This window comes from Panthera onca, chromosome C1 (assembly GCF_046562875.1).
Source record: "Panthera onca isolate mPanOnc1 chromosome C1, mPanOnc1 haplotype 2, whole genome shotgun sequence".
Classification (NCBI taxonomy): Eukaryota; Metazoa; Chordata; class Mammalia; order Carnivora; family Felidae; genus Panthera; species Panthera onca.
This window is the reverse complement of record NC_138346.1, coordinates 82,434,776-82,457,126: the sequence shown is the minus strand read 5'-3', so window position 1 is coordinate 82,457,126 and position 22,351 is coordinate 82,434,776. Positions and strand designations below refer to the sequence as shown.

The following is a 22,351-nucleotide window of genomic DNA, read 5'->3' as shown; positions in this document are numbered from 1 at the left end:
AGCATATAAAAATAAATGATCTAGACTTATATAATTATAAAATATTAGTATTTTACGTAAACTAATTTACGTAGTCTTACCTTGAAAAATCAGTAGTTCATCTGGTATTCATTCTATCCTACTATATATATACAAGTAACCTCACAAGGCACAAGATCAATGTGTGATGTCATTATAAACATTTTAATAGAATTTACTCATGATATCACATGACTCAAAAAATCAATTTATTATTTTACCATTAGTAAAGTTTGTGTGACATTATTGAGAAGAATTTATAACATTTGATGTTATTCAGAAAGATTTATGAGGAATACCTACTTACTTATTTTCATGATGTCATAATCTGATAGTCTTCATGGTGCTTTGAGTATAACTTTTAAAATATACATTTAACACTGCATAAACTAGTGAGTTTATTCTTAGGTTGAAAAGAATGTCAGTAAAGCAGATTAAGAAAAAAAGGTCTGTTGTATTAATTAGCATCCTACTGAAATATAAGTTTAATTTTAAATTGTTGGATTCATTTATTTTAATGGTTTCTTTATTAATCCAATTAAAATGTATATATAAACCACTTCATAAATAAAACTGATGCACTTTACAAATAAAATATAAAGTCACTTTATTGATTTTCTTAGAAGCCCTATCGTACTTTCTACACAGAAATTATCAGAGATTATGAGATCAGGGACAAATCTAGAGCAAAACATCTTTTATATATTTTGTCAACATTCACACTCATTAGCTTCCACTGGCTTCTTTTAAAAACCTCTCTTTCAGGAGCACCTGGGTGGCTCAGTCGGTTAAGCGTCTGACTCTTGGTTTTGGCTCAGGTCATGATCTCACAGTTTTGTGAGTTCAAGCCCCACAGTGGGCTCTGTGCTGAGAACTTGTTTGGGATTCTCTCTCTCTCTTTCTCTCTCTCTCTCTCTCTCTCTCTCTCTCTCTGCCCCTCCCCTACTCACAGTGCCTCTGTCTCTCTCAAATAAATAAATAAACTTTAAAAAAAAAACCTTCATTTTAGATGCATGTGTTGCTAAATTTTTATAAGCCTACATGGTAAAAATCAGAATATAAAATTATGTTGACTGATTTGAATATGCAGTCTTCAGGAAGTATTTAAGCTCCTACTGCAGACCAGGCACTATACCAGAAACTAGGAATATAGGAAGGACCTAGAGAGACATGGTCCCTGCTGTGAGGAAGTTTACAGTCTATGGGGAGAGAAAGCCAATAAACAAACAAATAAATGATAAACAAATGGATGATGAGAGGTACCAGTGAATTGACAAAGTTTGAGAGATTACCTATGGCTTACAGTATAGTCTCTTCGAGGAGGTAACATCTAATTTGAATTCTGAATGATCAAAAGAAGCCAATGCAAAGAAGTAAATCAAGCCACTAAAATTCATTTCACTAAAAGCCAATTCCCAAACTAATTTGCATATTTAAAGAAAGTAGAAAAATTAAAATGTCTGTAGAATTGTGGTAGATCTCAGAATATACACACACCCACAACCCACCCACCCCCACACACCACTTTTTGAATTTTATATTGTTGTTGCTAGAATTGTTTGTGGAATAAATTTGAATTATGTCCTAAGTGTAAGATCTATCCCTGATCCTGACTGTTGGTGAGATGTAGGTACCTTTCATATCACAATATCTTTTCTGCTTTAACCTGTGTCTATTGGGCTTAAACCAAGCCATATAAACAAGGTGGGTCATAATGGAATCTTCGGGGGAGATGAAGGGAAAATGTTGTGGATATGCAGGGGTTTTTTTAATGTTAAATTTGGAAAAGAGGAGAAACTATTGTTTTTAGATATAAACTATAAAAATAAAGCATGACTAAATATTTTATGATGAATCTCTTTAGGAAATAAAGTTATCAGAATCTTAGGGGCAAAGAGAAGATTTTAATATTTAGCAAAAGAGGACATACAAGAGGGTTTCAAAAGTTTGAGAACCATGACCTGAAATGCTTTCCCAAAACTACCCTTTTGTCACTTTAAGAAATTTATCAAGTGTCTTAAAATTTGGCAATTCCATTTTAACAAAGAATTCTCAGTAAATATGCCAAAAAGGCTGAAATATTTATCTCAGATTTATTTGTAGTTGCTAAAGTCTAGGAAAAAAATCTATGTTCACAAGAGGGAAGTGAATAAATTATATATGTGTGTGTGTGTGTCTGTGTGTGTGTATCCCCAAAAATACTATCCAGCAATTAAAAATAATATTTTGGAAAAATATTTAATGCCATAGTAAAATGCTCAGGATGAAAATAAAGTACAAAGTGGTCATGATCCAATATTTAAAGGAAAAAGACATGTTTAGAACATGAAAAAAACTTGGATTCAGTACAACTTTGGAGAGCAACTTGGCAGTGTCTGAAAAATTGAGACTGTGCAGACTCTACAGCCTAACATTAATATGATTGATACACCAATAAATAAATAGTTCTATAATAATATGATAGAATACCATTCAGATGTTAAAAATTAACAAATTGGATCTACATGTCTGAAACAGGGACAGATCTATGTATCTCAACTGAGATAACTCTCAAACAGTGTTGAATTTTAAAAAGCAAGTTGCAGAATGATATATATGTGTAATAGTATTTATATAAAAATTTTGAAACACATATACCAATACCAAATATTGTTTACATATACATATACAGGGAATAAACATATAAAAGCAAAGCCTATAAGAATGAGGACCAGATTTATGATGGTGGTTGCCTTTAAGATGGAAGGGAAAGAAATAGGACTAAAAAGAGAGACGGGTGGGGGAGGGAGATAGTATTTAGCTCTATCTGTAATGGAGTTTTATTTTTAAAAATAAGCAAAACTGACAAAATGCTGACATTGTGAATTTGGAGTAGTGGTTTATTGTTATAATAATTTCTTTTTTAACATGTGCTTTTAAAATTTTCCAAAAACAACGATTAAAAGAAAGTACATTCAGGTTTGCAGTAGTTATTCAACACTGAGATTACAGTCCAATTTAATTTTCACCTTCAAACATCTCCGAATTTTCCAAATTCACAAATGAATGTTGAGGAAATAGGTGCCACTTACAGATAAATAAATGATAACTATGTAGATACTCGACCTCCACTCTGTGAGGACTCCCTAAGGCCCTTGCAATTGAGCTGCTTCTAGAAGGCTGAAGTATCAGCAAAAAAAGGATGGCTGCCCCATCCCCCCACCCCTCTTCCCCAGGGACAAAAGGAAGTTGAGGGCTGGCTGCCTGCATAGTGTAGAGATATAAAAGGGCCATGTCCCCTTTTGTAGCAACGTGGATGGAACTGGAGAGTGTTATGCTAAGTGAAATAAGTCATACAGAGAAAGACAGATACCATACGTTTTCACTCTTATGTGGATCCTGAGAAACTTAACAGAAGACCATGGGGGAGGGGAAGGAAAAAAAAAAAGAGGTTAGAGAGGGAGAGAGCCAAAACATAAGAGACTCTTAAAAACTGAGAACAAACTGAGGGTTGATGGGGAGTGTGAGGGAGGGGGGAGTGGGTGATTGGTATTGAGGAGGCCACCTGTTGGGATGAGCACTGGGTGTTGTATGGAAATCAATTTGACAATAAATTTCATATTAAAAAAAATAATAAAAAATAAAAAATAAAAACAATCCCCTCCTCAAAAATAAATAAATAAATAAATAAATAAATAAATAAATAAATAAATAAATAAAACGTCCATGTCCTGGGAAGGGAGGCAGGGGCATTAGTCTAAGTCAGTGGGTCTCAAACTTGAGCATGCATCAGAATCACCTGGAAGGCTTCTTAAAGAACAGAAGGGCCCCCAAGGTTTCTAATTCATTAAGTCTGGGGCCAGGCCTGTGAATTTATATTTCTGACAAGTTCTTGGGCATTATTGACAGTAATGGTTGTCCCAGCACCATGCTCTGAGAATTGCTGGTCTAAGCAAAACCCAGCCATCAGATATTTCTATTTTTCATTACTGAAATATGAGAGAGATATTTGGCAGGAATCAAGCCAATGTTATTATCTGGCGGATACACAAATTACTTAATGGAGTGAACCAGCCAGTCTTGGGGAAGTTGGAGTTGCATTCAAGAGCAGGCAAACAAAGAAGAAAGAGAAGGAGAAGGAGAAGGAGGAGGAGAAGGAGAAGGAGAAGAAGGCGAAGGAGGAGAAGAAGAAGAAAGAAGAAAGGAAAGAAAATAGGCATCAAATGATCACAAAGCTCAAAAACAGAAGTAGGGAGAATGAAAGCCAGTTCAATCTAATGATCACAAACCACTAAAGAGATTTCATTAGGAAAAGCAAATTAATAAAATGAGCATGAAAAAGGACTGTTAAAAAAAAAAAACAGGTTCAATAATCAGGGTCTGTCACTATTTGCCAAAACTGGGAGTCCAGAATGGCACAAAATTCATGCCTCTTTCCCATCTTCCACTAGCACTGGGAACTCTACTGGACCGGACTGACCCTTCCTTGCTCTCTCCATTCTTTCTCATCCTTCCTCCCTCTTTCCTTTATATTCTTCCTCCCTGAACATCTCTTTAGTGCCAAACATTATACTGGACTATGGATAAAGAAGGGTCTCACCATCGTTGTACTGCAGCACATAGCATAACACCTCGTACATAATAGCTGTTGACTAACTGTGGAATGAAACGTCAATAAACTCATAAATGATCAACAGGGGTCATAGTTAAAGGTACAGTGGATGGGAGACAAGTAGGTCATTTCTGTGAGAAACATAGACACAATGGAGTGGCCCCAGCAATGCAAGTTAGCTTGAGACACCATTGGGAATGCTACTACTTGGCACTTTTCCTTATACCCCACATTTTTCCCAATAAATTTTTGCTACTTTTCCCATTGCCTGATGATGTTTACCACATCCATGCCCATGGTTTGTGACTTTCAGCTAAATGAGTATATGCTTCATTGCAACACTTTCTGTCTCAGCCCAAGCTGCAAATAGAGCTTATGCCTGAATACATGATGCCTTTTAGCATAAGGCATTCTCCTGTGAAGAAAGCTCAAAAAATGTCCAGAGCTAACTTAATTATGTAAGTTTTTTTAGGAATGTAAGTAAAGTAGTTATGTGTCTATTTACACTGTTTCATTCATTGATTAAGTTATGCATACATATTTTAAACATCTAAAATATAAGTCCTTTTATTTAAATTTTTTGAAGTAATTTTAATATTTTCATATGAATCTTAAGTCTTTTAATACAGACCTTTCCAGAGCATAACACCTTCACTTTCAGTTAAGTTGTCTGAGACACAGCATTTTTTTTAACCTGTGGGTGATGCTGTCACTGGAAATTTTTATCACAAGCCACAAGTCCCACTTATATAACACTAGAATAATTATTTTCATTCATCTTTTAGTAAGTTTCATGAGTCCCACAGTATAATCACACATTATATATTAAATTGATTATAGAAAGGCTTGTATACCACAAGAAATAACACATTCTCCATTAGGAGTAAGTACTAAATCTTCTAAAAATTTATTTGCCATCTTTTCTTATTTAACAGATCCCTTAAGATGACCTCTTACAAGCTTTCCACCCTAGCCCTTATTGCTATTGTTTCAAGCCAGTATGTCTTCCCCAAGCAGCACCTTGTGACTTAATAAAGGAATTAACAGAGTACCCCGTAATGGATGGGAATTTGTAAATCTTAACTATAAAGCAACTCCCACTCTTATATGCAAGAATGGGGGGCTGGGGGTGGGGAAATCTCTTATATTTGGAAAGGTACTGTAGATTTCCTTTTAATTTTTTTCTTTAAAAAAATTTTCTTCAGACTAATAAAATGATTAGAAAAGAAAAGTAAATCATAAGAATATTTACATTTAAAGAGTGAGAAAATGTAACTGGATTAACACACAACTTTCCAATTGTCAGAACCTAAGAGGTGATAAATTTTTCTTGTGAGTAAGAAGGAGGTTATGTGTGTGTGTGATATGCCATGATTATGGGTCTATCTTTAATAATTAGAAAGTTACATGTGATGAAGAGCAAGCAAGTTGATTTAACTAGAGTGAGTGGAGCAAGTTGGAAGAAGAAAAGACGAATTTGACATGTGATGTTCATGGCAGAGAACATCAAAGTGTTTTGGTACACGTAGCAGTTTATTCCATTTTTAAAAGTGTGCGGCTTCTCGGTTTTTCAATATTAAATATACAGTTTACACATTTACATATGTTTCAGGCTACATTATTGGAATTTTGAAGACATGAAAACATCAGATGAACCAACCTGCAACATCTTGGATTCAGATTGGAAGATGAAGAGAAAGTTTAAAGAATGTGGCCTCTAAAGGCGGGTAGTACCTGGAAATATTAACCGACTCACACTGTAAAAATGAGACCGGTTTCTAGACAATAGAGGTTATTTTAGTCTGACATCAAGGTTCAAGACAAAATGTTGAACTAAAAACTTTACACTGCTCCCCTCCCCCACTTCAGACAGGTACCAGCATTGGTGAATATGATTTTCCTTAGTCAGAAGCACTCATTTTTACCCATGTAGACCATCCTTAGGAATTAAATATTGGTTATTTAATGTAGATTATAATGGGAAACTGATTTTTTCCACAATGGCAGATTTCAAGGACTTGGTTCCAAACTGAGCCGAAGCTTCCCAATGCATTTTGTACAGTCTGGGAAAAACTGTGCTGCACTGGCCATTTTTGAAGGCCATCATGCCCTGTAATATAAGGATATCATCTTATTGCTGATATCTTTGGAAAGTCCCAAGCAGACACAGAAAATGAATGGAGGCAAGGACTGTGACGGAGGGGACAAAGATGGAGGTCTTCCAGCTATACAAGTTCCTGTGGGTTGGCAGCGTCGTGTGGATCAAAACGGAGTGCTTTATGTCAGGTGAGCCTTGTTATTATCCGTGTCACCTCCAAGTTTGCAATCCCCAAATTAAGGAGGTAGAGTCTGTTCTTTTGAGGAACAAAATACTGTCACTGACAGCACCTCACATAAATTTGAATAAATGACCTTCCTGCTAGAAATATTTGAGCGTTTTATTCTGTACTGTTTTGCAATGTAAATTGCCTTAGGTTACAAGAGAGAATTTTTATGCATTACTTGTGTTTATATAAGGTGTCATTCTGTTTATCTCTGTAACAAGGATAAGGAAAAATATGAAGATTTCTAAAAGAAACATATAAGCACCGTTACCACATTCATAGGAAAATGTAAAATACTGGAAATAAACCCAATATTTCTTGACTGTATTATTCTGTCCTTCATCGTGCTTCCGCTGGCTTTTCTGATATAAGGTTGAGTGTTTTTATCTATAGACAGTTTCAATCATTAGTCTTCTTAATTCCTGATATTAACTAAAAATAATTTCCCTAATTTTTTCTGCACAGTTTTAAATCTATTCCATTGCATATAACAGTAAAAGAGAAAAAGTCATGATGGAGATGGCTGTTCATATCACAAGTTAAAATCATACAAGTAAAATGCAAATGCCTGCTTTTTAAAATTTTGGTGGCATATATCTTGTGTACAGCAAGTTGAATGGAATAACTGAACTGTTGCCAAGAAGTTTCAGGGTTTTCTTAACTGATATACAATATTATATTAGTTTCATTAGTACAACATAGTGATTCGACATTTGTATACTTTATGAAATTGTCACCTCAATAAGTCTAGTTACCATCTATTATCATACAAATTGTTACACTGACTATTCCCTATGCTGTACATTACCTCCCTATGTCTAACATGTTTTATAACTGAAAGATCTATTTTGTCCATCCTCCCATTCATCTCCCTCTGGCAACCACCAGTTTGTTTTCTATATCAATGAGTCTGTTTCTGCTTTGTTTGGTTTGGTCATTTGTTTTGTTCTTCAGATTCTACATATAAATGAAGTCATATGGTATTTATCTTTCTCTGACATATTTCACTTAGATACTACCCTCTAGGATCAACCATGTTGTCACAAATGGCAAGATCTCATCCTTTTTTTTATCACTGAGTAATATTCCCGTGTGTGTGTGTGTGTGTGTGTGTGTGTGTGTGTGCATGTACAAATCTCCTTTGTCCATTCATCTATCTATGAACACTGAGGGTGCTTCCATATCTTGGCTATTGCAAATAAAGCTGCAATGAACATAGGAGTGCATTTGTCTTTTTGAATTAGTGTTTTCATTTTCTTTGGTTAAATATCTAGAAGTGGTATGCATGGCCAATGCAGTGGAATTGCTAGATTGTATGGTATTTCTATTTTTAATTTTTTGAGGAAGCTCCATGCTTTTTTCCAAACTTGCTGCTCCAATTTACATTCTTACCAATGGTGTGCAATGGTTCCCTTTCTCCCATCCTCACCAATACTTGTTATTTTTTATCTTTTTAATCACAATCATTCTGACATGTGTGAGAGGATATTTCATTGTGATTTTGATGTGCATTTCCCTGCTGGTTAGTGATATTGAGCATTTTTTCATATGCCTGTTGGCCATCTGTATGTCTTTGAAAAATGTCCAGTCAGGTCATCTGTACATTTTAAAATCTGAATGTTTGATTTTTTCATATTAAGTTGTAGGAGTTCTTTATATGTTTTGGATGTTAACCCCTTATTGTATATACCCTTTGTGAATATCTTCTCTCATTCAGTAAGTTGCCATTTTGTTTGTGGATGGTTTACTTCACTATGTAAAAAGCTTTTTGGTACAATATAGTCCCATTTGTTTATTTCTGCTTTTGCTGTCCTTGCCTGAGATGACTGATCCAAAAAAATATTGCTAAGATGTCAAAGAGGTTACCGCTTATGTTTTCTTCTAAGAGTTTTATAGTTTCAGGGCTTATATTCTAGTCTTCAATTTTGAGCTTATTTTTGTGTGTGGTATAAGAAAGTGGTACAGTTTCCTTTTTCTGCATGTAGCTGTTTAGTTTTCCCAGTAACGCTTATTGAAGAGATTGTCTTTTCCCCATTGTACACTCTTGCCTTGTTTGTTGTTTATTAATTGACCATATAACCATGGGTTTATTTCTGGTCTTTCTAATTTGTTCCATTGATCATGGTGTCTGTTTTTGTGCTAGTTCTGGTACCATATTGTTTTTGATTACTATAGCTTTGTAGTTTAGTTTGAAATCAGGATTGTGACTACCTTCAGCTTTGTTCTTCTTTCTCAAGATTGATTTGGCTATTCAGGGTTTTTTCTCCTTTTTCATTTGTCACTTTATTCATTTGGATCCCCCCTTTTTTTTTCTTGATGAGTCTAGCTAAATGTTTTCTGATTTTGTTTATCTTTTCAAAGGACCAGCGTTTAGTTTCATTGATCTTTTCTATTTTTTTTTTATTTTTAGTCTCTATTTCATTTATTTCCACTCTGATGTTTATTATTTCCTTCCTTCTACTAATTTGGGGTTTTGTTTCTTCTTTTTCTAGTTCATCTATGTTTAGGATTAAATTCTTTTTTGGAATTTTTCTTGCATCTTGAAGCAGGCCTGTATCATTATAAACATTCCTCTTAACACTTCTTTTGCTGCATCCCATAGGTTTTAGAATGTTGTGCTTATATATCTCAAAAGATTTAGAATTTTTCTTGTGTTTTGAAGCAGGCCTGTATCATTATAAACATCCCTTTTAACACTTCTTTTGCATCCGTAGGTTTTAGAATGTTGTGCTTATATATCTCAAAATATTTTTCGGTTTCTTCTTTGATTTCTTCATTGGCCATTGGTTGTTCAGTAGAATGTTGTTTAGTCTCCACGTATTTGTGGTTTTTCAATTTGTCTTCCTGTGATTGATTTCTAGTTTTATACTGTTGTGGTTTGAAAAGGTGCTTGATATGATTTAAACTTGTTGAGACTTACTCTGCAGTCAAATACGATGTATCCCGAAGGATGCTCCATGTGCACTTGAGATGGAATGTTCTGTATGTATCTGATAAGTCCATCAGGTCTAGTGGGTCATTTAAGGCCAGTGTTTCCTTACTGATTTTCTGTCTGAATGATCTACCCTTTGATGTAAGTGGGGTGTTAAAGTCCCCTACTTTTATAGTATTACTGTCAGTTTCTCCCTTTGTGTCTGTTAATATTTGCTTTATATATTTAGGTGCTACTATGTTAGGTAAATAAATATTTACAAATGTTATGTCTTCTTGTTGAATTGATCCCTTTATCATTTTGTAAATTTCCTTTTTTGTCTCTTGTTACAGCCTTTCTTATAAAGTCTATTTTGTGTGATATAAGTATTGCTACCCCAGTTTTGTTTTTGTTTCCATTTGCATAGAATATCTTTTTTTATCCCTTCAATTTCAGTCTGTGTGTGTGTTTAGATCTGAACTAAGTCTCTCATAGGCAGCATATAGATGGGTCTTGTTTTGTTTCTTTTAATCCGTTCAGCCACCCTATGTATTTTGATTGGAACACTTAGTCCATTTACACTTAAAGCATTTATTGATAAGTGTGTACTTATTGCTATTATGTTCATTGTTTTCTGGTTGTTTTTGTAGTTCTTCTGTTCCTTTCTTCTCTTCCTCTCTTCCTCTGTGATTTGATGATGTTCTTTAGTTTTATGTTTGGATTCCTTTCTTTTTATTTTCTTGTGTATCTATTTTAGGTTTTTGGTCACCATGAGGTTCATATATAACATCCTATACATATAGAAATCTATATTAAGTTGGTGGTTGCTTAAGTTTGAAAGCATTCTAAAAGCATTACATGTTTGCTCTTCTCCCCACATTTTATGTTTTTGATGTCATGTTTTGCATCTTTTTATTTTGTGCATCTTTTCATTATTGTAGATATAATTGATTTTACTACTTTTGTCTTTTAACCTTCATACTAGCTTTACAAGAGGTTGATCCACTACCTTTTCTATGTTTGCCTATACCAGTGGGATTTTTTTTCTTTCATATATTTTCTTATTTCTAGTCATGGCCTTTTCCACTTTCCCTTTAATAGGTCTTTTTTTTTTTAAGTTTAATTACTTATTTTGAGAGAGAGAGAGAAAGAGAGAGAGAGAGAGAGAGAAGGGGACAGGGCCAAGAGAGAAAGAGAGAAAGAATCCCAAGCAGTCTCCATGCTGTCAGTACAGAGCCCAACACAGGGCTCTAACTCACCAACGTGAGATCAGACCTGAGCTGAAATCAAGAGTCAGACGCTTAACCTAGGGAACCACCCAGGCGCCCAGTTTAACAGTGCTTATAAAGCAAGTTTAGTTGTGTTTAACTCCTTTAGCTTTTGCTTGTCTGGGAAAATTTTTATCTTCCCCTTCAGTCCTGATTGATAACTTAGCCGGGTAAAGGATCCTTGGTTGTAAGCTTTTTCCTTTCGCTACTTTGAATATATCATGTCACTACCTTCTGGCCTGAAAATTTTCTGCTGAAAATTCAGCTGATAGTCTTATGGGTGTTCACTTATATGTAACTAAATTGCTTTTCTCTGGCTTTTTTTAAGGATTCTCTCTTTATCTTTAATTTTTGACATTTTAATTATAATGTGTCTTGGTGTAGATCTCTAGATTCATCTTGTTTGGGACTCTCGTGCTTCCCAAACCTGGATGTCTGTTTCCTTCCCCAGGTCATGAACATCTTCAACTATAATTTTTTCAAATAAGTTTTCTGACACTTTCATTTCTTCCTTCTACTAATGAAACCCCTATATGTAATGCGAATGTTAGTATGCTTGATGTTGTTTCAGGGATTTCTTAAACTTTACTTATTTATTTAAATTATTTTTTCTTTTTGTCATTCAGTTTAGGCAGTTTCCATTACTCTGTCTTCTAGATTGCTGATCCATTCTTCTGTGACATCTTTTCGGCTCTTTATTCCCCCTAATGTATTTTTCAGTTCTGTTATGATATTCTTCAGCTCTGATTGGTACTTATATTTTCTCTCTCCTTGTTCAAGTTCTGTGTTCATCCATTGTTCTCACAAGTTCAGTAAGCATGTTTATAACCATTAACTTTGACCTCTTTATCAAATAGATTGTTTATCTCTATTTGTTTAGTTCTTTTTCTGAGGTTTTGTCTTGTTCTTTTGAACATATTTCTCTGTCTCTTCATTTTGCCTACCTCTCTGTGTTTATTTCTATGTATTAGGCATTTCAGCTATCTCCCGGTCTTGAAGGAGTAGTTTTATATATGAGATGTCCTATGGGCCCAGAAATGAAATCCTACCTGGCCACCAGAGCCATCTGCTACAGGGGTGTCCCTTGTGTGGACAGCAGTTACCCTTCTGTGGTAGTGTGGCCACAAATGCTGTGGATGTAATTGTGGATAGGGCTGGCTCCTGGCCTGGATGGCTGTATGGCACTGGGGTAACTGCTACGGACATGCTAGTGGGCACAACTAGGGTCCTGCTTGCTGCAAGGCTGGTGGAGGTACAAGGTTGTGGAGAGTTCTCAGCAGGGCATACCCTGTTTGCATTAGTGGTCTAGTAGAACGATTCCAAAATAGTGCCCACCAGTGCAGCATGGCAGAATGAGGTAGCAGAAATGACTGTCGCCAGGGTCTCAGTCCTTGAGAAGAGGCCTTGCTGCCTCTTGCCTCTCCAGAAGGCTCACCAAGATTGGTAAGTAGGTATCCTTCACCTATGGTCTATGCGCTTTTCAATTGAGTGTTTTTGCTCTGGTTTCTGGGCCGAGTCAGTCTGTGCATTAGCCTTTTGAGACCAGATTTTTTCCCTATAATTAGGTAGTTTTTTCCAGACATATTCTCTGTTAGTTTTCAAAGCCAGCTACTTGGGGGGCTTGTCCCTCCTATGTAGGATCTAAGGGTTGGACTGCCTGATATGGAGGCAACCCACATCAGCAAAATCTCTTGCTTTTAAGGGACAAATATCATACCTTTGAGATCCTTCTCGACCATGGAACTTCCTCCCTAGAGTTCTTTTCCTTATTGAGACTGTTTCTCTGCCTCTTCCATCCATTTCAGTGCTGCCGTCTGTTGTGGAGATTCTGTTCATCTAGTTTCTAGGTCTTCGTGTTGTAGTTGTAGATTCATTATGTCCATGGGTGGAGCTGAGCTCAGGATCTTCCTACACTGCCATCTTGAACCTTGATCAAGTTTTAGTCTTATTATTAAACAAGTGGCACCTAAGTTACTTATTTTTTTTTAATTTTTTTTTTAACGTTTCTTTATTTTTGAGACAGAGACAGAGCACGAACTGGGGAGGGTCAGAGAGAGAGGGAGACACAGAATCTGAAACAGGCTCCAGGCTCTGAGCAGTCAGCACAGAGCCTGACGCAGGGCTCGAACTCACAGACCAGCGAGATCATGACCTGAGCCGAAGTCGGACGCTTAACCGACTGAGCCACCCAGGCACCCCTAAGTTACTTATTTTGTAGTTTATCAGTAAGTGTATGAAAGATTATGATAACAAATCTTTCTTTGTGATATAATTAAAAAACTATTAGAAACAGGCTTAGGACTTTTTAAAAGATATCACGTTGTATCATTACATTAATGCTCTTTTTTTCAGTGTGATGATTTGTATCGCAGCTTCAGTGGAATTCTCCATTTGTGCAAAGATGTATTTATATGAATGAGGTATTTTCTATGATATGAATACAAACAATTTCATGCCTTAATAACTCAAAAGTCAGTTCAGATTCTATCTCAGGTGTGTTTGCTTTGTTTGAGGTGTTTGTTGAGGTAAACTTAATTACCTGTTGAAATTCTTTTGCACATAAGTATTTCTGCAATGGTATAGATGTGCTCTATGTTAATTGGAGTGAAGGTATAAGAAAGCAGAGAATGTGGAGCTCACCCCACAGTAGATAAGATGGACAAGGTCATATGGGATAACTTTTTCCAAGTTTCCTATTGCCAATGCTATTAAAAACTACTAAAAATACTTTCTTATAAATATAGCGAGATTTCAATGTTGTTGTTTATATTTGTGGTTATTCTAGTCTGTAGGGAGCAAATATATTCATCTTAGAGCAAATGACTCTAAAATCTTGATAATTTAATTTTTTTACTTCATCTTATAAAACTACATAAGAAAGATACATCAGCTTTTCAGACTGCTGAGAGCTGAGTGAAACCAAGTTAAGTCTGGGAATCTGTCATTTATCTTGTTCATTCATGATTTGCCAAGTGTAAGTAGACTTCATTATCATTTAGTGTGAGTTCTCCAAATTCAAATCTATACACTGAGAATTATTGTGGAAGCAAACTTTGTCAGATAAGGTAAAATACCATCAAATAAATTAAGTCAGCATGGTTTTTATTTGTTTGTATATATAACTGGTTAAATTAGTACTTAAACATGGATAGGAAGCTAGCCCTCCTTCTGTAGCTCCCTTCTCAATGTGCAGTTTGCTTGTGATTTTTAGGTAGTCTCCAGCTGCTCCTGCTTCAGGGTGGCATTGAGGCTGCACCTTAAATTTCCCACCTGCTTCCAATCTTTTGAGCTTTATCTGTGCCATAAGACTTGTAGCTATTTTTTATGTTAATTATTACTCACAAAAGTTAATTAAAGAGCTACAACTGAAGGAAAGAACTCAACTGACTGATTGAGAGGAAATGTTTTTAAGTGTCTAGAGTAGAGTACTCTAATAGAATTCAGGAATTCTTGTCTTCATGTTTAATTTTACCATTAGATTCCTCTAGGATTCAGTTCATACACTTTCTTTAACTGTAAAATGCTAGGCAGTTTCTTTTCACAAAATTCATGAATTCTTCACATGACAACTGAATGGTAATCTTGTTTTATCAACACTACCAGACTTTCAAAAGCATGAGATTGCCCCTACCACTAGGGTGGAACTCGAGTCTGTAATATGGGAATTATTACTTTTTACATATCATCTGAAAAAAAGTATTCGTCTAAACAAATGAATGTTTCAGTCAACAAAATTGAGGATTTTAAATGAGATTTTCTATGTGCATAAGTCACTTCTTTGACTGTCCATAAATAAAATATGAATTGCATTTTAAAACTGGTTTATGTATAAAAACAATTTTTTTAATTTATTGATCTTTGAGAGACAGAGAGAGATAGAGCATACGTGGGGGAGGAGCAGAGAGAGAGGGAGACACACAGTCCGAAGCAGGCTCCAGGCTTCGAGCTGTCAACACAGAGCCTGAGGCGGGGCTCAAACTCACAAACCGTGAGATCATGACCTGAGCCGAAGTCAGACACCCAACCGACTGAGCCACCCCGGCGCCCCTTATTTATGTATAGATATGAAACTATTACCTGTGTTTTTATGCAAGCAGTCTGCCCCCAGTAGAGTAATGCTTTGTATACAACATGGAGAGTATTTTTTCTGGATAAATTCGATCAGAAGACTAAAGTGAAAGTTTTAGTAAATAGTCACAAATAAAAGCTATTCTTGAATGAAAAGTATATAATAGTTTTCAAAGCATAATATCTATTTAATACTATTAAAATCAACATATTAATACAGATTGCCCATTTTAAACTAACCCTCATTGTAAATACAAATCAAAAGACTTGTCCTACCATCTGAATTTGTACCTAACCTGTAGACTTCAACTTGATCAGTATTCACAGAAAATACTGCCTTTTGTGACCACAGAGCAGTAACATTGAGAGCATTACCCCCAATTACCAGCCAGAAGATGTACACAGCACCTTCTGACATCTAAAACCCTGTTTTCTTACAGAGTTCGTGATCTTTGTCAGTTCTGCATTGCTCCTCTTTCCTTGCCAAAATGGTTTGGTTCCCAGTACAATTTGAGTTGGACCATACTTATCTATCTACAAAGAAACATTGCAGGGAAATGTTTGGGGATTGGGGAAAAAAAGAGAAATCTGTTTTTAACATTGGGACAGTTTGGTTCTAGATTCCAAGATTAAAAGGAAGAACTTGCTGGCCACAACTTTTGTAGACTTAATGACTTTCTGGTTTGACTTCCAACATGTTTCTAAATTTCAGTCTTTCCTCAAACAGCTTTTAAAAGTAGATCTACTTTAAAATAATGATTACTTTCATGTAGTTTTCTCATTCCTCTCTTGCCTGTTTCTGTACTTTCTTAAGGATAGCATTCTTTGCCATTCTTAGTCCACTCTTGGTTTTCAAAATACTTCTATTTAATTTTCTATGAAAATCTCTATTTTTCTGAGAAATAGTTTGGTTAGAAGAAAGACCGATAGTGTTAAAAGATGTAATTTAGCAGATAACATAATATTGACAAAGAAAATGATTTTCCTTAATAGGAAAATGTTATCTTTTGAAGGACAGTAAGACTTAAGTTACGCCTTTTTTCATATAATATGTGCAGTCAGAATTATTTCCTGATTTTTTTTTTTTAACTTTTTTTACAGTCCCAGTGGGTCTTTGTTATCTTGCTTGGAGCAGGTTAAAACATACCTGCTTACTGACGGAACATGCAAGTGTGGCTTGGAATGTCCTCTTATTCTTCCCAAGGTAACCATTTCACAACACATCTATTGGCCATTTTGTTTTTTGTTTTTTGTTTTTTTAAGTGTTTCATATATTTTTCTCATCTGGCATTTCATTTGTATATTACTTCTCCAATCATATATGCATTTTAAAGTCTTTATCTAATTAGATATCTTTTGCATGCACTCTGGAATGCTTAAAATTGTAGAAAATGGTTCAAGTCCCAGTCATTTTCAAAGGTGACAAACCTATATTCATATTAAATATTTCACCAAAATCTTTTTAACACCTTTTCATTTGAGCTATACCCATGCCCATTATTTAATAGCACAATATTTTCTTCCTTACTATAACTACTCAATCTGCAATATTATTTTTTGCATGAGTGTTGATAAATCTGCAACAAATACTTTTAAAATCGCAAAGCTGAACCCTCTGAGCCAAAAGTAAAACTGTTTTAGTCCTTTGCAAGGTAAAAAAATACAGTTATTTTTAATGACAAAGTATTATTTTAGAGTAGAATAGAAACAGTAGAATAGAAACTCTGAGTATCTATTATGTGCTAATTTTAGAACTAAAGATTAATAGACCACTTTTTCCTTTTATTTGTTTCACCTCATTCCACACACACATACCGCCACAAAGCATTGGAAACAGCCTATCAATATATACACAGCAAGTAAGATTTTTTAAAAATAGAGTAATGGACTTTTTAAATCCATGAAAAAGTAATATTAATATAGTAATTAAATAAAGCCAAAGAAAAAGTTAGCATGTAGCAATGTCAGCTTTTAGGGTTGTTGTTGGTTTTTTTTTAACTATACCTCATCTGTTTTTGTACTGTTATAATATCAGGAAGTATCTAAAATTAAAAACATTATCAGGTATTATACCTTTCCATATACTTACCTTGGCTATCTTAGAATTAGGATAATTTTCATTATTTACTTTATCACTAAAAACCATGAGTCCAGCAGAAGTATTTATTGTATTATATATAAAACTGTTTTTCTTAAATTTAAAAACTCAAGACACTTTTATTCAGATATATGCCCTAATCTATGCAAAACTTTTTTTTTGATGATAAGATTTTTTTAATCTGATGTTTTTACAGACATATTCTAACAGAGGCTGTGCTTTTTCCAGGTGTTTAATTTCGATCCTGGAGCTGCTGTGAAACAGAGAACCGCAGAAGATGTTAAAGCAGATGAAGATGTCACAAAGCTATGCATACATAAAAGAAAAATCATTGCAGTGGCCACACTTCATAAGAGCATGGAAGCCCCACATCCTTCTCTGGTGCTCACCAGTCCTGGGGGAGGAACAAGTATGTAATACGGTGAAGGGTTTAGAAATTTGCCTCTGCAACTTCTCTCCCAGAAGAGTCACTGGAAATCACTCTGCGAAGCATTTTCTGAGTCCCCTTTTAAAACATACACAGTGCTTCTAAAGTTGTCTGTGTTTTATCATTTTTTTTACAGATAGCAAATTAGTTCTGAAAAATTCCTACAAAGTTGTTTCCCCACATTTCCTATTTAAATCCTTGAGTTAACTGAGCAGAATAAACACCAATTAGCACATCCAAATGCTGTGCAAGTATGTAGAGCTGAGCTCACAAAATAGAAGGTGCCATCAGTTTTTAGGAAACAAAAGTCACCTTTTTGCTAGAGCTGGAATGGATGTGGTTTCAAGTCCTCCCCCACAAGTAGCAATATCATCCAGAGTGTTGTTCTTTCAGTCACTGAATAGCTATTTATTGAACACCTACTAAGAGAAGTCACTTTGTCAGGAGCTTTTTATACCTCCACCAAACACACACACACACACACACACACACACACACACACACACATATACTTTTATTTTTTTTTTTAATTTAAAACGTGCAGAAAAATTACATAAACAGTTCACCAAGCACTCATGTACCCTTTGCTCAGATTCAACAATTAACATTTTGTGGCAGAAGTTGCAATTATTCTGACAGTTCATCTCTAAAGATTTCAAAACACATGGATGTTCTCCTATATAAACCACAATCTAATTATCACATTCAAAAAATTTAACACTGATGATAATATTATTATCTAAAATTCAGTGTATATTCTAACTGCTCCAGTTGTCCTAATAATTTCTTACAGTTTTTTAAACCCAGGATGCAATCAAAGATTGTACAACTGCATTAACTTTTTTTTTTAATTTTTTTTTGTTAACGTTTATTTATTTTTGAGACAGAGAGAGACAGAGCATGAACGGGGGAGGGTCAGAGAGAGAGGGAGACACAGAATCTGAAACGGGCTCCAGGCTCTGAGCCATCAGCACAGAGCCCGACGCCGGGCTCGAACTCACGGACCGCGAGATCGTGACCTGAGCCGAAGTCACCCGCTTAACCGACTGAGCCACCCAGGCGCCCCTGCATTAACTTTTTATACTTCTTTAATCTACACCAATTTCCCAGTCTTTTGAAATCTATTTTTGAAGAGTCTGGGTCAGTTTTACAGGTGTTTCTCATTTCAGATATGCCTAATTGTTTCCAGATATTTATTCATACTCAGGTTAAACACAGTTTGGTAGAAATACTTCATAGGTAATGTTATGTCCTCATTAGAAGACACATATGTCAGTTTATCCCATATTGATGACATTAAGTTCGAGTGCTTGGATAAAGTTAGGTATATCCAATTTCTCTGTTGTTAAGGTAACTCTTCCCTTTTCTCTGTTGTTAAGGTAACTCTTCCCTTTATAACTAATATGTAGTTTGTGGAATTATACTTTGAGACTGAGGAAATTTTTTTTGTATGGGCTAGGATATGAGCTCCTTCCAAAATATTACAATATTTTGAATGATATTTCAAGATAAAACATGGCTGAGCACCAAAGCATTTGTTTATGAAGGCAAATTATACATTGTTCTGCAGAGTTCTGAAAATTAGGGATGATACGTATAACCTGCAGTGATCAGAGAAATCTTTAGCCCTGGAAAATGGTTAAGATTTGGACATATGAGGGAAATAAGAAAATTCTTATTCAGGATGAGTGGTGCGTAATTAAGAGACGATGTGGAAACTAGTCTGACTTGAATGGAAGATTAAACCTGTATAAGTAAGTTGGGACCAAATTACTGACAGCTTTAGATACAAAGAGGAACAGTTGTGACATCATACAGGTAATTAAAGATTCACACTTAGAACTCATGTGAAGAGAGTAGGAAGAGACAAATTTGGCAGTTATTAGCAGAGAGCTCTTCTTCAAGAACCCTCTAACCTTTGAACTTTAACAGGAATGATCAGAAAAAAATTGCTCCACAAAGGTATGTAAGAAAAAAAAATTAGGAAATTTTTTTTTCTCTTAATGAGCTACATTTTCTTAAACTAAAAGATATTGCAACAATTAAAAGACCTATTTAATAGTAATAAATTATTTGAAGTATACCATTATCTTGCCACCTTGATATAACTGTTCTCATTTTTGCATATCACCCTGCATATATCTGCTGCCGCTCTCATATCACATTATATCAATTTTACCTCTTTCTACAAAGTCTGCCTTGTTGCTTTTTTAATGACCCTAGTAGTATCTTTTTTTTTTAATTTTTTTTAACGTTTATTTATTTTTGAGACAGAGAGAAACAGAGCATGAACGGGGGAGGGTCAGAGAGAGAGGGAGACACAGAATCCGAAACAGCCTCCAGGCTCTGAGCGGTCAGCACAGAGCCCGACGCTGGGCTCAAACTCACGGACCGTGAGATCATGACCTGAACCCAAGTTGGCCGCTTAACTGACTGAGCCACCCAGGCACCCCTGACCCTACTAGTATCTTGATCTAGGTCCTTTGTCATACCCTATACATACAAATTTCATTATTGAAATTAAACGTAAATCTTTAACTAGTACAGGTATAAGAGGTGTATCTCCATCCGCTTTTAAAACGATATGCTTTATGGGGTGTCTGGGTGTCTCAGTCAGTTAAGCGTCCCACTCTTGATTTCGGCTCAGGTCATAATCACATGGTTCATGACACTGAGCCCCACATCGGGCTCTGTACTGGCAGCATGGAGCCTGCTTGGAATTCTCTCTCTTTCCCTCCTCTCTGCCTCACCCCTGCTTGCTCTCTCTCTCTCTCAAAATAAATAAACATTTTTTAAAAAACCCTAAAACCTCTGCTTTTAAAAAATGATACGCTTGGGGCGCCTGGGTGGCTCAGTCGGTTAAGCGTCCGACTTCAGCTCAGGTCACGATCTCGCGGTCCGTGAGTTCGAGCCCCGCGTCGGGCTCTGGGCTGATGGCTCAGAGCCTGGAGCCTGCTTCTGATTCTGTGTCTCCCTCTCTCTCTGCCCCTCCCCCGTTCATGCTGTGTCTCTCTCTGTCTCAAAAATAAATAAATGTTAAAAAAAAATTTTTTTTAAATGATATGCTTTATTGGATTAGTTGCTATTCTTTCACTAGCTTCAGACATAGTGTTTATTTCAAATTCCTAATATTGAACTATATTATGGGGTTGGGATTTAAGTAATTAAAAGTTAAGAAGACTCATATAGTAGTTTACATCTCTCTTTATTTTGCATGCATAAGGATATATTTGGTTTCCGTTTATTCTTTTGAAAGGTCTACTTGAGTGTACATGAAAACACTTGATGAGTGCCTAGCATTTCTATTTGCCAATTCTTATACTACTTAATTCCTAAACGTAACATAACATCAGCATGACTTTTGTTTGTTTATTCAGTATTCCTGTCATTTTAAAGATGGTAACTATTTTTCCCCAGGTATGGAAGACATCCTTTCTAAACCACAGCTGTTTTCTAAATTCTGTTGAATATAAGGATGCCAACGTCTGTATATTGTATAAACTGTACACTGTATAAACACTCAGAACAGACACAACTCAGTGGTTTTGTTACTAAAGAAGACACGGTTAATCACATAATAATGCTAGTGATGTTACTACAGACACCTGTGTTCTCACTAGATGCTATGTGCAATGCTCCAAGTATTTTTCATATTTTATTCCTTTAATTATAAACCTTAAAATTCTGTCTTTAACAAGAAAATAAGTTGACTTTATCGGCTGCAATTCTCTTATATCATTAGTTCTCAACTTTTCATATATTATATGCAGAAACCACCGTATCAAATAATCTCTACCATACTAGAAATAGAAAGCCCACTTTTCCAAGAAAACTATATGTTCACTGCATTCTCTTATTTCTTTAATATACCCTGCCTAGTCTTCGCTTTACCCCAGATTGATAACCACAGTCTTAGAAATTGTTATGATATAATTTGACCTATATATGATCTAGCAGATAGGAAAAGGGTATTTATCTTAAGTCTACAGTTATCCATTTAAGTAAAGATACCTCTAACTACAAGTGGATCCAAGTATACTTGCTAATATATTGCAAGTCTCGGAATTGGGGTGGCCAGTTTATGGTATACATGGGACCACTTTCATATCCCGTGCCTGTAAGACTCATTGGCATTTTCTCACAGAGCCCAGCTGGAGTTCGACATCTTTCTACATAGCTCTCTAAGCAGCCACCACCAGTTGATGGGAATTGGCATACGAAACTGATTGTATTTGCCATCTCTGTTTTAAAAGGCACAACTTTATAAATAGTTAAACATCCTTAGGGGCTAAAAAAACTTAAACTTAGACTTCGGACATGATAAAATGAAAATTCTGTGTGATGAGCCAGCTTGCTTTTGTTGCCTATATTCTGTCTGATCTCCAAAGAAACTGAAGGGATTCCAAAAAGCCAGAGAGGGAGCGATGCTTTCTGCAAAAAGAGAATACTCGATTGGAAACCAGTACTGAAGATTTTAGCATTCTGAGTAAATTTTGCATAGGAATTCCAGCCTAATAAAAGAATTGCAATCTTTTGCCTAAGTTGGTTGACTAAGGCTGTTTTTACAATAACGGCTGATCAAGGGCAAAGAAATTGCAGTGTTGGATAGTGTTACAGACTTGATGAAGTTAAGCGTGATTGCAGTA

The 22,351-nt window shown here is 35.5% G+C and overlaps 1 protein-coding gene across 10 annotated transcripts in view; it reads left to right on the top strand.

The window, feature by feature from the left end:
• The window catches only part of MBD5 (methyl-CpG binding domain protein 5), a 443,648-nt gene that overhangs the window by 375,376 nt on the left and 45,921 nt on the right, over positions 1 to 22,351 (top strand). For 9 of the 10 annotated variants that reach the window (XM_078451300.2, XM_060626406.3, XM_078451303.2 and 6 more), the window contains 3 exons: positions 6,222 to 6,895; positions 16,282 to 16,384; positions 17,507 to 17,687. In XM_078451300.2, coding sequence (XP_078307426.1) covers positions 6,783 to 6,895; positions 16,282 to 16,384; positions 17,507 to 17,687 — 397 coding nt within the window. In that variant the 5' untranslated portion in view covers positions 6,222 to 6,782. The remainder of the gene's footprint in view (positions 1 to 6,221; positions 6,896 to 16,281; positions 16,385 to 17,506; positions 17,688 to 22,351) is intronic. The other variant, XM_078451302.2, reaches the window with a different exon arrangement.